The 17,214-nt window shown below is 40.5% G+C and overlaps 1 protein-coding gene across 2 annotated transcripts in view; it reads left to right on the top strand.

The window, feature by feature from the left end:
- The first annotated feature begins 9,599 nt into the window (after positions 1–9,599).
- PNPT1 (polyribonucleotide nucleotidyltransferase 1) overlaps positions 9,600–17,214 on the top strand; it is a 44,333-nt gene continuing 36,718 nt past the window's right edge. Inside the window, exons 1-4 of one of the 2 annotated variants that reach the window (XM_043987912.1) lie at positions 9,600–9,793; positions 14,500–14,560; positions 15,112–15,186; positions 16,082–16,187. In XM_043987912.1, coding sequence (XP_043843847.1) covers positions 9,633–9,793; positions 14,500–14,560; positions 15,112–15,186; positions 16,082–16,187 — 403 coding nt within the window. In that variant the 5' untranslated portion in view covers positions 9,600–9,632. Of the gene's footprint in view, positions 9,794–14,499; positions 14,561–15,111; positions 15,187–16,081; positions 16,188–17,214 lie in introns of those variants that run through there. The other variant, XM_043987913.1, reaches the window with a different exon arrangement.

The raw sequence follows: 17,214 nt of genomic DNA on the forward strand, positions 1-17,214 counted from the left end.
TTGCCTCCCAAGCTTAGGACCAATAACTCCTTATGGCTCCCTGTTTGATCCCCAGTTGAGAATCCTGTGCTCTCAAACACATTTTGGGGAGCTCTGCCACAGAGACCCCACAGAACTCTCTGGGTCTAATTTCTTACAGAATATTTTTTGGTGATCAAACATGCATTGCTTCATCTCCATAAATGAATCTAAGAAAGCACAAAAGCTAAGTCCAAGAGGCCATTGTCTTCCCCACCTAGTTACATTCCTGAGCTTTCATATATATATATATATATATATATATATATATATATGTATGTGTGTGTGTGTGTGTCAACAAAGTCTTTTCAGACCTTGAATTTACTCATACACTAAAGTCACTCAAGATAAAAGGAATGAAAGAACGGGGTGTGATTTCACAATAGAGAAGAAAAAGTCTGCTTCAATGGAAAGAAGGTCACAACAAACCATCCGTGATAAAATTGAATTGGATCAAGTATCTAATGCCAAAACCAAATTAGAACCATCCTAATGAGAACCAGGAATTAGACCTAAAATAAAATTTATTTCCCCCTTTCACCCTGTTCTTTTTCTTTGGAATTCATGGAAATCTATTTGTAGATCAACTCTCGACACATTTTCAGCAAGCAAAGGAGAAGGAAGAAGAGGAAAAGGAAATGATATTATGAAGAACCAGAGGCAAGAGCTAAGAATGTCTAGGAGGATTCCAATGCAAATTTGGCAGGTCAAAAGGATTTTATTTATTTATTTTGCAGGACAATGTGGGTTAAGTGACTTACCCAGGGTCACACAGCTAGTAAGTGTCCAGTGTCTGAGGCCCGATTTGAATTCAGATCCTCCTGAATCCAGGGCTGGTGCTTTATCCACTGTGCCACATAGCTGCCCCCGCAAAAGGATTTTTTGGTGAACTAAATGATTCTTGAAAATTGTTTGAAAGGCTAAGGAGAGCAAAAATGTTTTTACTCCAACCCCATATTTCTCTAATGTTGTTGTTCATCCTTCATTTTTGAAAAGGACTAATAACATCATAAGGTAATATTTTGACTTTCATGTGAATTGGATATAAATGAGGCAGAGTTGCACAGACATCAGCCTCATTCTCTCTTTCAAAGTCACTGAAGTCCAGTAGCAAGACAAAAGTCAGGATGACTGGTGATGGCCCAGGATGTGCCTGATCCCACCACCTTCATTTATTGGAGACCACTCATTAGATTTTAGACAGACTAGCTAGAATTTTAGCCCTTACAGCCTGTTGGAACAAATTGTTATTACCTGCCCATTCCACCAGGGGAAATCTCCACATACTTGGGTAGACATCCCCCTAACTACCAGGATGTGGCTGTTGAGCATGCTTCTTGGTGCCATAGGTGAGGGTTGGGTAGACACCAAATGTGGAAGAGCAGACCTGAAAATGCTCAGCAAGCCCTCACACCAGAGGTGCTAATCTTCCTTGAAAACCACATACACATTTCTCTAATAACACTGATGGGCATATAAGTGGAAGCTTGTAACTAGGGAGATAAGATAGAACAATGGAAAGAGTGGAAAGGCTTAGGAGTCAGAAGATCTAGGTTTAAATCATGCCTCTCTGGCAGTTATTACCTGAGTGGTTGTGGGCAAATCATTTAACTTTCCTGGGCCTCGGTTTCCAGCATTTGACCTTTAAACTTTAAGTTTTAAAGAAATAATTACAGGGGGCATCTGGTTGGTGCAGTAGATAGAGCACTGGCCCTGGATTCAGGAGGACCTGAGTTCAAATCCAGCCTCAGACACTTAACACTTAGTAGCTGTGTGACCCTGGGCAAGTCACTTAACTCCAATTGCCTCACCAAAAAAAAAGAAAGAAAAAGAAATAATTACAAAGCACATTGAATGACCTTTAAACATCTTTCTATCAAAAAGAAAGAAACTTGTATGTAACCAGCTAAAGGACCATGGTTTAAGTATGTCATAGAGATGCTACCTTTGTAAACAATAGCTCATTTACTAGCAAATAAAGCCTGCCCAAGTATAGAGCTCCATGTCATTCCATGCTCCGGATACCTTAACTACTTTTCTTTTTTTCTCTTTTAAAAAAAATTTTAACTGTACTTTTGTTTAAAAAAAAAATTTATTATACTAAAACATTCTGAACTTGCATACAAATCATCACCCTGTTCCATAAATTCAAGCTTATGTATCACTTCTGAACAGTCCTTTGCATGATCTGCCAAAGGAGAAGAAATCTTCTAAGCCCTAAGGTAGAAAATTGGGTGAGGGACAGCTTACATGTTGTATTTTGTCTTAAACAAGAACCAGCCTAGTCCAAATTCTGATCAAAGACATAATTACCCCCTTAAGGAAACACAGAACAGCTGTAGAAAACAAGAAAAAAAAAATTAAATAGAGTATGACGTTCATGCTGTGAACCAAACCAAGTCAACCAAAAACTACCCTAAATGTTAATCCACATGAGCTACAAATGACAAACAAAGTTAATATAAACCACAATAGTTTTAGCTAATTTGACCCTGCATGTGGCTTAGTGTTGGCAAGAATATGCTTTTCTGATCAGGTACTATTCATTCATGCTGACTTTAAAGGAACTGCTGTTTTTTGTATGAAATAACAATAATTCCAAAAAAATTAACAATAATTCTACCGTACAAAGACAATTCACTAACATGAAAACAAACATGACATCACAATGGGAGCTGCATTTGGCTATATCCTCAATATACTCAAAGATCTATGATGACCTCATTGTTTATCTTTAAAGCTTGTGATCGTCAATCTTCAACCACGTATGTCAGCATCTAGAATGTGACCGTGAGCAAAGTCCAGTCATGACAAATCTATCTATCCTTGATGACAGTAGTAGTAATCGTGTAATACTAAGAGCTACAATAATGATGGAATGCAGTATGATTTACTGTAGTGGACACTGAATGGGAAGTTAGATCTGAGTTCTGGTCCCAGCTCTAACCAATCTCTCTACCAATTGATGTCCTTCCCAAGGCTTTCCTTAATAGAGGTTGGGGCAGGGTCTAGTCCCACCACAGAGGGTAAAAGGGGCCAAAAAAAGAGCAGCAGAAAGAATAATGGAAAAGAGTGACTGATTTAGTACTGACAGTTTTAAAGATTCAGGAAGCCAATCAAAAGAGGCTAATCCCACACATGTGGCAGGGGATTCATGCCTCCATGTTAGACCACCTGGACGTGGTCCAAAGGCCCCTCAAGGGTGCCTCCATGATGGATGTGCTGGTCATGCCCTAATAAACATGGGTTATACTTGTATCTATACAAACATTATCTCATTGAATCCTCACAACAACCCTGAGAGGTAGGTTCTATTATTATCCCCTCAGGTGAGAAGAGTCAAATCTTCCTTTGACAAAGTACCTTGCACCATCCATCTATTGCCGGGTACAGAGTGTTTCCTAATAGAAGGCAGCAAGAGGCTCGGCCAGACATCTTCCATCTGCACCAAAGCAATGACTTCTGTCTGTACCAGCATGAAGTAACTCCCATTTCCTGCTGCCAGTCAGATCCCCCAATTTGGCTGTGGAGAACCTCCACTGCAAAGAGAAGCAATCTTCCCTTTGGTCTCAGGCTTCTCCTGCTGTGCTTGAACTTTTAGGGAAGAGGAATGTGAAAGTTGGTAGGACAGGACTTCTTTCTTGTGCCATATAGGTTCAACCTCTGTCTCCTCCTTTGTCTTTTTTTTTTTTCCTTAATCTCAACCCTTCAGAGGGAAGAGAAATAATGAAACAGGGCCTCCCATCTGGCCATGTCCCTCCAATTTTATTCTGCATTTGCCTCCAACCCAATCTCTATCCTCCTTTGGGAAGTGAAGTGTTGCCCTTCATTCGATGATGAACATTATTATCACACTTGGTCATACCCTTCACACTGCAGTGATTGATTCTGAACCCCTATAGGTCATCATCCAAACACTATTCCCCACCCCACTTCTCAGTTTCTTATTCCCATCCCCATACACCCCTCTACCCCAAAGTTTCAACCAAACACCACCCAGACCTTCCACTATACCCTCTGGAATGCTTGTTCAATAGGCAATAAACTTCCCATCATCCTTAACCTTTTCCCCTCTCACTCCTTCCATCTACTATTATTGATTACTTCTCACTGATGACACAGCCTTCCTGAACACCCTTAACAGTACTGGCTATACCTTCACTCATTCTCCTCATCTCACAGGTCAAAAAAGAAGAGTTCAAGTAGTCCTTGTTTCCCATTGCCACTTCCAGTTTTTCCTCCTACTTCCATCAATCTGTAGTCCTCCTTTGAGGTTGATGCTATTCATATCTACCACCCAAATAAAAATCCTAGTAGCTGTCATCTTCACACCTGCAGGTCACTCTCCTTTCTTCTTGAATGAGTTTGGTACATAGTTCACAATTTTCCCCTCATCCCCAATTCCTGCTCTAATACTGGAACTTCAAAATACATCTTGATTCTCTTCCAAACTCTCTAACCACTCAGTTCCCCAACCTACTCACTTCCCATGATCTAGTTCTCCATTCCACCTCAGCCACAAGCAAAAATGGACATTGTCCACCACCCACAAATGTACTGTCTCCACACTTAAGAATTCTGAGATCCCCTTATTTGACACAACCTATTAGCTTTTCACCTCTCAGTCTGTCTGCTTTCCCTTACAAAAATCCACTTTTCATCCTCACTACGACCTCCAATTCCTTAACCTCTCAATTCTTTCCCAGGCTGTTGTCTCCCCTGCACTAGTCATTCTCTCCTCTTTTCCCCTTGGTAAACTATGTCAACTCACAATATCTTCCTCTCTTGAATCTCTAGCACCCTTAATTTATCACCAATTACACCCTGCCAAGCCTTAGCCTTGGATCTTTCCCAACATCAATTGCCTTTGCTCCTATATACATGCTGCTGAATGTAGGAGAAAATTACACAATAATTCTGACTGGGTCCACTACAAATTTATGTTACACAACCTCAACTGGGCCCCCACTGCTGCTAGGAAAGTCGACTACCTGCCTCATCAACTCATTCTTCCACTCCCCACAACCACCTCTTCAAACTTCTTGTGACTCCTCCACTCTCTCGATTGAGAACTTTGTCTCATATTTTACAGGGGGAAAAAATGAGGCCATCCACTGTGAGCTCCTTCTTCTCCCCTTTTCCTTATTTATTACTTAGATCCTTTCTGCTAGTCTCTCCTCCTTCACTCCTGCCATAAGTGACCTTAAGTAACTCCTTACCAAAGCTAATCCCTCTACCTGTTCAAGCAATCCCATTCCTTCCCATCTCCTCCAACATATTGCTCTCTCTATCATCCTCTCTCTGTCACTTATTTTCAATATCTCTCTGGCACTGACTCATTCCCTACTGCCTAAAATGTGCTCCTGTCTCCCTCATCTTGATAAAACCCTCACTTGATCTTTTCTTCCCCAAGAACTATCATCCTATATCTCTTCTGCCTTTGGTGGCTACACTCCCCAAATAGGTTGTCACAATAGGTGTCTCCCCTTTCTCTCCTCCCACTCTCTTCCTAACACCTTACAATCCAGCTTCCAATCTTATCATTCCACCAAAACTTCTCCCTTTGAATTTACTAGTAACTCCTTAGCTGCCAAATCCAGTGGCCTTTGCTCAGTCTTCACTCTTCTCGACCACTCTTTGGCCTTTGACACTGTTGATCACCCCCTTCTCCTTGATATTTTTTTCTCTCTGGGCTTTTGGGGCACCACTTTCCCCTGGTTCTCCCCCTACCTATCTACTTCTTCTCAGTCTCATTTGATGGATCTACCTTCAGATCATGACCTCTAAATATAAGCTCTGTCCTGGGCCTCTTCTCCATGATCTTATCAGTTCCAATTACCATCTCTATGCTAACAATTTTCAAATCTACCTATTCTGCCCCCCCAAATCTCTGCTGACCTTTAATCTTGTATCTCCAACTGCCTTTCAGACATCTCAAACTAGATGTCCAGTCAACATGTCCCAAACCAAACTCATTATCTTTCCCCCTAAACCATTGCCCTCTCCTACCTTCCCTATTGCTGTAGAGAACATTACCATCCTCCCAATCCCTCAGGCTCCCAACCTAGGAGTTATCCTTCACTCCGAACAATCTCTCACTATCCTTCCCCACTCCTGCACCCCTCTAAACCCCACCCAATAAATTTGTTGCCAAGGCCTGTAGATTTCACCTTTGCAACATCTGTCATATGCCCCTTCTTTTGCAATCATTCTGGTACAGGTCCTCATCACCTTATGCCTGGACTTTTGTAATAGCTTGCTGTTGGTTCTTCCTGCCTCAAGTCTCTCTCCACTCCAACCAATCCTTCATTAATCCACTAAAGTGATTTTCTTAAAGACAGGTCACCCCTTTACTAAATAAACTCTAGTGGCTCCCTATTCCCTCCAGAATCAAATACAAACCCCTCCGTTTGTTGTATAAAACCATTCCTAACTCAGCCTCCTCCTGTTTCCAGTCTTCTTACACCTTACTCCCTGCCATGTACTCTTAGACCCAGTGATACTGGCCTCCTTGCTGTTCCATGTAAAAAACACTCTATCATTCAGTTCCAAGCATAAAATGTTGAGGTCCCCAGTAACAAACAATACATCCATCCAGGAGCTGAGAGAGGACAAATTAAATATGTTGAAGAAAGGCGGCTTCAGAGAACAAGACTTCTGAGCAGAGAGAAGTACTGCTTCAAGATTCTGTAACCATCATCAGAGCCCAGAAGAAAGCTGATGATTAGTTAAACAGCAGTAGACACTGGATATGTTATTTTATTAATACAGGGAACTTTTTTTTTTAATGGGGCAATGAGGGTTAAGTGACTTGCCCAGGGTCACACAGCTAGTAAGTATCAAGTGCCTGGGGTTGGATTTGAACTTAGGTTCTCCTGAATCCAGGGCTGGTGTTTTATCACTGTGCCACCTAGTTGCCCCTCAATTTTAATTTTTAAGGAATTATTTTCTTCACTTAGTTTTTGTATCTCCTTTTCCATTTGGCCAATTGTACTTTTAATCATAAAAGTATTTTATTATTTTCTAGTTACATGTAAAGATAGTTTTCAACATTTGTTTTCATAAGATTTCTAGTTCCAAATTTCTCTCCCTCCCTCCCCAAGACAGCAAGCAATCTGATATAGGTTATATATGTACAATCACATTAAACATATTTCTGCATTAATCATGCTGTGAAAGAAGAATCAGAACAAAAAGGAAAAACAAAAAACAAAAACAAAAACAAAAAAAGTAGAAATAGTATGGTTCAATCTGCATCTAGATTCCACAGTTCTTTTTTCTGGATTTGGAAAGCATTTTCCATCATGAGTCCTTTGGAACTATCTTGGACCATTATATTGCTGAGAAGAGTCAAGTCTATCACAGGTGATCAACAACAGTGTTGTTGATAGCTGTGTACAATATTCTCCTGCTTCTGCTCATCTCACTCAGCATCATCAGTTCATGTAAGTCCTTCCAGGTTTCTCTGAAATCTGCCTGCTCATCATTTCTTACAGCACAATAGTATTCCATTACATTCATATGCCACAACTTGTTCAGCCATTCCCCAGTTGATGGGCATCCCCTCAATTTCCAATTCCTTGCCACCACAAAAAGAGCAGCTATAAGTATTTTTGTACATATGGGTCCTTTTCGCTTTTTTATGATTTCTTTGGGAAGAAGACCTAATAGTAGTATTGCTGGGTCAAAGGGTATGCACAGCTCTATAGCCATTTGGGCATAGTGCCAAACTGCTCCCCAGAATGGTTGGATCAGTTCACAGCTCCACCAACAATGCATTAGTGTTCCAATTTTTCAATAGCTTCTCCAATATTTATTATTTTCCTTTTTTGTCATATTAGTCAATCTGATAGGTGTCAGGTGGTACCTCAGAATTGTTTTAATTTGCATTTCTCTTATCAATAGTGATTTAGAGCATTTTTTCATATGGCAATAGATAGCTTTGATTTCTTCATCTGAAAACTGCTTGTTCGTATCCTTTGAACATTTTTCAATTGGGGAATGACTTGCATTCTTATAAATTTGATTTAGTTCCTGATATATTTTAGAAATTAGGCCTTTATCAGAAATACTGGTTATAAAAATTGTTTCCTAGCTTTCTGCCTCCCTTCTAATTTTGAATGCATTGCTTCTGTTTGTACAAACATTTTTTAATTTAATGTAATCAAAATCATCCATTTTGCATTTCATAATATGCTCTATCTCTTGTTTGGTCATAAACTGTTCTCCTTTCCATAAATCTGAGAGGTAAACTATTCCTTCCTCTCCCAATTTACCTATGGTATCACCTTTTATGTCTAAATCATGTACCCATTTTGACTTTATTTTAGTATAAGGTGTAAGATGTTGATCTATGCCCAGTTTCTGCCATACTATCTTCCAGTTTTCGCCAATTGTACTTTTTAAGGAGTTGATGGGGTGTGTGTTTTTCCAAACTGTTGACTCTTTTTTCATGATTCTCTTGCATCACTCTCATTTCTTTTCCTAATTTTTCTTCTACCTCTCATTTAGTTTTTTAAATCCTTTTTGAGTTCTTCCAAGAGGACTTTTGGGGCTTGTGACCAACTCATAGTCCTCTGTGAGGTTTCACATGTAAGCATTTTGACACTGCTGTCCTCTTCTGAGTTTGCATTTTGATCTTCCCTGTCTCCATAACAGCTTTCTATAGTGAGAGCTTTTTTGTTTTGGGCTTTCGTTTGTTTGTTTTTTGATTATTTTCCAGACTATTTCATGACTTTTAAAATTGAGCTCTGCTCCTGGGTACAGGGGGCCCTCTCCCAAGTTTCTTGCTCAGAATGGAAAAAGAGGAGGCAGGGTCCTGGTTGCTGGCATTCTGCTTTCTGCCCAGGCCTAATGGGTTACTGGGGCTATTGGCTTACGCACTGAAATAGGGTTGCCCAGCCCAGTCTTGCTTAATGAGCTTCTGGGGGGCTGGCAGTTTGATTGCTGCTCCTGGGCTGGTGGCCTCAAAGCTGGCCTGCTGGGCCAGAACGCAGGGGAGTCGGTTTCTGATCTATGCTGGATTTAGGAGCTTGCCCCACACCTCCTGTGCTGGGCTGCACTCACCTTTTACTGAGACAGACCTTCCCTTAAGCTCAGGCAACCTCTTGCCTTTTCTCTCCCTCCTCAAATTGTATCGCTTTTCTAAGCTCCACTATTGGTTCCCTTGGTTTGATGGACATTTCCACAACCTTTAAAGTTTGTAAACTGCTTTACAAAACTTATCTCAGGGGAATCATCAGAATTAAGCCAGTGAGGTAGATACTACAGGTATCACAGCCTTTAACATTTTAAATTTTTGGTTAAGTTTAAATTTCAAATCAAAGTTTAAAAAAAATTTAAAATTTTAAAAACAGATTTAAAGATTTTAAACATCTCCATTTTGCATAAGCGGAAACTGACGCTCAGCAAAGTCAAAATGAGTTCTTCACGGTCGCAGAACCTTGGAGCAGTTCGCGTTTTAGTGAAGTTTGTCCCTCTTCGGCCTCTGTGAGATGTAAATCCTCTTGGATTTCCACGCAGGCCCCAGAAACGAAACTGAGAGGCGCCTTTTCCCCGGCCTGCGTTGATCTGCCAATCACGACTCGGCTCCGGGCCGTCCTCCGCCGGGTGTCATGGCAGCCTCCACGCGCTGCGGCTTGTGCCTGCGGCTCCGGCCGCTGAAGAGCCCGGCCTTGCTCGGGCCGGGCCGGGCCCAGCGGCTCCCTCCTAGACAGGCGCGAGCGCTCTGGGGAAGCGCGAAGCCCAGGACCGTAGCCGTGGACTTGTGCGGCAGGTAACGAACGGGAGCTCCGGCGCTTCCACCGACCCCGCCAAGCACCTGCACTTTCTGACCCCGCTGCGGGCCCGGGCTCTGCTTGCTCAGCCCGGCGGCTCTATCTCGGAGACCCTGCCCCCCCCCCCCCCAGCCCTCCCTGGCGACCCCCGCCCACTTAGCACCTTCCCATTCCCAGCCCTCCCGGACCCCAGTGGACCGAGTGAGCCACCCCCCCTCCCCAGGGTGAGTGCGGATCAGGAGCTGGAAGGCTTCATCTCCCTCTCATCCTTTCTGGGGAAGTCTTTTAGCCCCTCTGGGCCTCAGCTTCCCCATCTGCAAAATGAAGAGCAGTGGGGAGAGCTCTGAAGTCTGGAAGATCTGGATGCAAATTCTGTCTCTGATACTTTCGAGCTTTGTGACTCTGGGCAAGCAAAAGAGCCACTTAAACTTTTCTAGTCTCAATTTTCTCATCTGTAAACTCGAGGGGGTTGGATTGGATGGCCCCCGAGGTCCCTTCTAGCACCAAATCTCTAATTATGCAAAATAGCATCTTCCTACATGACTGTTGTGAGGTAGGACTAAGACTGAGGTGGTTGTGAGGATCCAAAGCGATTTGCAAGCCTTAAAGTGCTATGTTAATGATAGCAGCGATTAGTATAGTGCTTGCCTTATAGTAAGTGCTTAATAAGTGTTTCTTGATTGATTGTTTACCGAGCCCGCAGTGGAAAGGGTACCACATTTTTGGAGTTCACACGTTCTGTTATCAGCTGTGTGGATTTTTCAGCAAGTCACTTCACCTCTCTGCCCTCAGTTTCCTTACGTGTATAACGAGGGAGTTTAATACCTTATCTCTTATGCTCTTTCCATTTCTTAATCCTCTAAATTCCTTCTTCTGGTGCTTCTGTCCTGTGCTATTTGCTCAAGTCCCCATGTTGACCCTCAGATTGCTGCCTCAAAGTTTCAGATGACCTCTTGTCACATCTATTGACTTTCCCAATACACATTCTTGATGTTTCTGCTCTGTTGACAAGGTTGACCTCCCAAAGCTTTTACTTTTTACCAGGTGCAGTGGTGGGAACTAGGGATACAAAGACAAAATCAAAACAAGCTGCCCACAAGTAGTTTACATTCTATGAGGAAAGCTGTGGAACAGCATGTCTGTATATTAGACACAAAATACAGTCAATACTAGGCAGGTTGGGCATGGTAGGAAGCAGAAAAGGTCTCATGTTGGAATTTGAACATAAACTGCTCTTTAAAGGATTCTAGGAATTTAAGTAAGAGGCAGAGATCAGAAGGGATTACATTTCAGGCACAAACAAAAAAAGATGGAGATAGGAAATAGATTGTTGTCCTTCCGACAACAGTCTGACTTGAATTGTAGAATGTGTGAATAAGCATAATGGGTAAAAAGTCTTGAAGGGTAAGTTGGAGCCTCGTCGTGAAGGACTTTAAGGAGCTTCTTTTGTTGAGTGACATAATTGGACCCGTACTTTTGGAATATCACTCAAGTGCCTAGGTAAAGTATGGATTGGAGAGAAGTTAGAGCCTGGGTGACTGATTAGGAGTGTCTTTTGCTGTGGCCCAGGCAAGAGATGATAAAGGTCTGAAGCACTGAACTAGGGTGCTTGTGAGGGGAGAGAATGGGACAGATGTGAGAGTACCAAGGTAGAATTCTCAGGACTTTGTAACCAATTGTATTTGGTGGGGTGGGGTGGGGGAAGATGAAATAGGATTGAGAAAAGACTACAAGTAGATTTAGCAATAAAGAGAACACTGGTGACTTTCGATAGGGCAGTTTCAATCAAGTGGTAAAGAATGAAGCCAGAAGTTTTGTGGAAGAAAAATAAATTCAACATGTCTAAAACAAACTAGGTGCCTTTGGGACATCCATTTGGAAATGACCTGTCTGAGGTTAGTGATAAAGGGCTGGTTTTGATCTTAGAGTTATTTGAATAGAGAATGAACCCTTGGGAGCTGATGAACTCACCATGAGAGTATAGAGAGAAAAGGAGACACAGGGCAGAACCTGGGATATACTCACAGTTGGAGGGGGGGAGGGGGGGAGAGAGACATTAATAACAATCCAGGGGCAGCTAGGTGGCACAATAGATAAAGCACTGGCCTTGGATTCCAGAGTTCCTGAGTTCAAATCCAGCCTCAGACACTTGATACTTACTAGCTGTGTGACCCTGGGCAAGTCACTTAGCCCTCATTGCCCTGCAAAAAAAAAAAAAGAATAACAATCCAGCAAAGGAGTAAGTAATCAGGCTGGCAGGAGGAAAGAGAAAGCAGAGGTTAATCAAGAGGAGAGGATGGTCAAAAGTGCTGAACACTAAAGAGGAGTCAAGAAAAATGAGGACTGAGAAAAGGCCCTTGAATTTGGCTTTATTGGAAATTGGAAATCGAGCAATTTCAATTGAATTATGAGGTTGGAAGTGAGATTGAAGGAAATGAGGAGTAGTGGAGTTAGAGGTTAGTGACACCTGACCAGATGACCCCGACAAGCATCCTAGTCTACTCCCATTCACAACCAAACTCCTACAAAAAGCTATCTATGTTCATTGCCTCTATTTGCTCACCTCCAACTCAGTTTTCAGCTTCTTATAATCTAGTTCCATTTTCTGCCACTTGATAGAAGCTGCTCTATCTAAAGTCACCAGGGTTCTCTTTATTGCTAAGTCTAATAATAGTCTTTTCTTAATCCTTCTACCTTCTTGACTTTTGAAGCATTTGACATTATTGAGCGCGCTCTGTGCTTCCAAAGACTCTCTCATCCTTGGTTTTCATAACACTGTTCTCTCTTAGATGTCCTCCTACCTTTTGGATCTGCTTTGTAAGATCATTATCTCTGCCCAGCACCTTATTATGAGAGTACCAAAGGACCCTGTCCTAGGCCCCCTCCTCTCTGCTCTCAATTGGTGATCTCTTCAATCAGCAAATGCCTACTGGGTTCTAGCTGCTAGGGATACAAAGAAATAAACTAAACCATCCTAGCCTTCAAAGAACTTACATTCTATTGAAAGATACAATGTGAACTTAAATAAATTAAATACAAAATAACACTATTTGCAAGGTACATTTTGGGGTTGGAAGGGAAGCTGGCAGGGGAACAGGAAAGGTTTCTTATAGAAGATGTCATCTACCAAGTGGAGGACTAAAGGAAACCAAGGATTCTAAGAGCCAGAAGTAAAGTGGGAGCCCCTTCCAGGCTTGGGGGATAGCCAGTAATCTCTATGCAGATGACTTGAAAAGCATCAAGAAATAGTATGACAGAGAACATGGGAGTCAAGAAGACCTAGATTCAAATCCTACCTAAGATACTTACTAGCTGTGTGCCTTTGGAGCAAGTAACAACCTCTCTGGGCCTCTATTTCCTTAGGGGGTTGGATTTACTGGCATCTGAGGTTCCTGTCTAGATCTAAATCTATGACCCATCTATATAGCCATCCATCTATTGTCTCCTTAGCTATAACGGTCTACTAGACAGCTACATCTACATGTTCCAAAGTCATCCCAAACTAAATATGTCCAAAACAGAATTCCCCTTTCCTCCTAAATCTTCCTTCCTCCTAACTTCCCATTTCATAGGATCATAGAACTACCTTAAAGGCTATAGAGCCCACCCCCTCTTTTTAAAAATGAGGAAACTGAGGCTGAGAAAGCATCACATGGCTAGTAAGTATCTGAAGTGGTATCAGTATATATTCCTATGCCCCCCTCCCCCAAACACTCACTCACTGTGTGACCCTGGGCAAATCACTTAACCTCAGCCTCAGTCTCCTCATCAGTAAATTGGGGATTATAACAGCAAAGGAGATAATAATTGTAAAGCACTTAACACAGTGCCTGATTGATAGTAAGCACTATAAAAGTTAGTTATTATTGTTATTATACAACATTGCTTCTGAGGGAGGCAGCATGTCACTGACGAGGTTTGCAACTTTAAGGTCTTCCTCAGCTCTTCACTGTCACCTTCCCCCATATCCAATCATTCCACCTTCTGAACACCTCTAGCAGCTATCTCTTCTTTTTGTCTTATAACACAAGTACCTTGGTTTATTCAGTCACATCCAACTCTTTTGTCAGCAGATTATACTTGATGTAAACTTGGAGTATTTAACCTGGGGTATGTGAACTTCTTTTTTCTTCCCCAGCGTTTTGATGGTTGCCTCTCCTTTATCAATCCTATGCATTTTTTATGTACTTAAAAACATTCTGATAAGGGATCCATATTCTTCACCGGACTATACAGGACTCCTAGGGTCCTGTAGGATTTTACAAAAATTAATCCTACAACTGCTTATAGGACTGGATACTTGGAGGCTAGGTTGGAATATCATTGTAATTCAGACCTGAGGTGACTGAAGGCCTAGATAAAGGAGTAAAAGGGTTGGTGGTGGATACTACCAACTTTCAAAAGAAGAAATGGTAGGGATTAGAGATTCAAAGAATTTAGAGGGACTTCCAGCTAATCACTTGACCTTATTCAGCCTCAGTTTCCTCTTGTGTAAAATAATAACAACTTCCTCCTAGTGTTCAAACTAGAGAAAATAAGCAAAGCACTTTGCAAAACTTAAAAGTTCTTGAAAAATTCTAAAAAGTGTTATTATTTCCAACATTTAATACATACCCTGCTCTGTTCAAGAGAACTGTTAGGCTCACTGTGTCAGGGCTGTCAATTAAATTGATAACTGAAGTCCTTTTGGTTTTGTTTTTAACAGAAAACTAGAAATATCCTCTGGAAAACTGGCTAGATTTGCAGATGGCTGTGCTGTAGTACAGGTAAAAAAAAATCTGGTTTTTAATTTTCGGTTTTTAAAAAATGGTTGCTGGACTGGTTTTAATTTCTTCCATAATAATGAATCATGTAAGAATCATGGTAGTAGAAGTCAATTCAGAAATTATCTAGTTTATTTCCAATTTTTATATCAAAACTGTCCCAGACCAAGTACCCTTTCTTATCTTTGAAATTAAAAAAAATATTACGCTGCATCGGTTTAGATATTCTAATATCTTGTAAACCTTTCTGCAGAAAGTTTTACTGTTCTATAGCTATATCTCTTGTTCTGCTTCTAATAATGGGAAAGAAATCTTTACTAGGCTTGCTGGTTTCAAATTGACTTTGTTCTTGTAGGAGGAGTCAGTTTTTGTCTACTTAAGATTAATTTAAGTCACTGTTATGAAAAAACAGTAATCTTCCCTTGAGTTTAATTTGAGTAAAGTAGCAACTCATTCATTTTTTTATCTTTCTCTTAAATAATTGGAATCTGTTGGGTATATTGACAATCCCTGGTACTAATGCTAATTACTGTTGTATTTTTGTATTTTTTAAGTCAGGTGAAACAGCTGTGATGGTCACAGCAGTTAGTAAAACAAAACCTTCACCTTCTCAGTTCATGCCTTTAGTGGTAAGTACCAGATAATTTATTTGAACCTAAAATTATAATAGTTTCCCAAAAGTACAAAGGAAAAAAATGGAAAAAATAGTTTCCTACATCCGTATTACTTAATTCTTTGGGCAAAGGAGCTTGGGCAGGAATGAGTCTAGGTCATTTTTTTTAATCGATAATTAAGCTGATGGCAATTAAGTGGCTATTTATAGACTCCAGTGGTCTCCTTACATATATAGTAACAAATTTGCAAAGAGGAAGATTTTATTTCAGCATATCAAAACTTTTCATGAGTAGAATGGTGAAATAGTGGAATCTTAGTTGCCCTAGAAGGGCAGTTAAGTCACACAGTGGGTAGAGTGCCAGACCTGAAATCAGGAAGACTCATCTTCCAGAGTTCAAATCTGGCCTCAGACACTTACTAGTTGTGTGACCCTGGGCAATTCATTTGACTCTGTTTGCTTCAATTTCCTCACTTTGTAATGAACTGGAGAAGTAAATGGTAAACCACTCCAGTATCATTGCCAAGAAAAAAAAAAACAAATAGGGTCACAAAGAGTTGGACACAACTGAACAACAAAAGTTGTTCTAGAAGCAAAGTAGGCAGTAGGAATTTCTCCTGTCCTAGAGAGATATTATGGGAAACATTGAAAAGTCTAAAAGAGATTCTTCACTGGATGAAACATTAAATTAGAAGACCTTCAAAATCACATTCAACTCTTTAAATTCTATAAAACCTTTGTCTTGTCTTGTAAATATAAAATAAAGCAATACTGTATTTTGTTCCAAAGAATAAATTGCTATCTGTTCCAGGTAGAAAAATATTTGTAAGGCAATGGTAAGCATTAGAGTAGAGTTTGAAATAGTATAACTCCTGTTGGAATTCATAATAACTATTCCATTTTCACTTAAGGTTGACTATAAACAGAAAGCTGCTGCAGCAGGCAGAATTCCCACAAACCATCTTAGAAGAGAGTTTGGTTCTTCTGATAAAGAAATTCTCACAAGTCGAATTATAGGTAAGATTAAAAAAATCTAGAAAATTACTCCCATCTGATCATTTAAGTTACTTCTCTGGATATATGGGGTGAGAGAGAATGAGAGATCATTCTAAGGTTACGAACCTGGGAGCCTAGGAAATTTGGAAGAGAAATGAGGATAATGATTTCAGATTTGGACATTTTAAGTTTAAGATAGCTCTGGAACATCCAGTTTGAAATGTCTAGTAGGGAATTGGTGAATGTGTGGTTAAAGCACAGGGAAGAGACTAGAGCTGGATACAGAGATCTATGAATCATCTATTTAGAGGTGCTAGTTAAACCCACTGAGAGCTCATGAGGTTACTGAGAGAGAGAATGTAGATAGAAAGGTAGAATTATGTGAGAATGAGGTTTTTGAATGGAAAGCAAAGGAGTTTTAACTTTATTTAGTAGGTAGTAAAGAGCTACTAGAGATTTTTGAGCAGAAGAGTAATGTGAGCATATGTATTTGTAAGAATGATTATGCTGACAACAATAGAAAAGATGGATAGAAGCAAGAAGAAAGTCAATAAGATGTTTTTATCCCCCATGTTTTTTCAGTAGTCTTCACTTAAATGACATACAAAAATTCTGTATTTTTTGCCTACTAGATAAATTCTGCAAATTGATTCCCAAGTTCTTTAGTATCCCCAAATATTTCTGACTTATTTTACAAGTTGGGACTGTTTTTTAAATGTCTTGGAATGGGGGAAAGTGCCTTTAGTAATGTCAGGCTGAGAGCTATAACCACACAAGTGGTATTGGAAATAGTACTAGGAAGGAATTCCTTTTGCACTGGTGTTCAGTTTTTATGTTATTATTGCCCGTTTCTACTTTTGACTAATGATTTTGGAATCATGATGAAGATATATTACCCTTTCCATTCTTTTTGGCCTTTACCAAAAACTATAAACTATCTTTTTTCACTTCTTTGCTGCTTAGAAGACCATGAGTTCCTATAGTGCTTATTAGTCCATACATCATACTCCTGGTAAAGCACTTAGGCACCTACATTATTACCCAGAAT

Source organism: Dromiciops gliroides, chromosome 2 (assembly GCF_019393635.1).
Source record: "Dromiciops gliroides isolate mDroGli1 chromosome 2, mDroGli1.pri, whole genome shotgun sequence".
NCBI classification, from domain to species: Eukaryota; Metazoa; Chordata; class Mammalia; order Microbiotheria; family Microbiotheriidae; genus Dromiciops; species Dromiciops gliroides.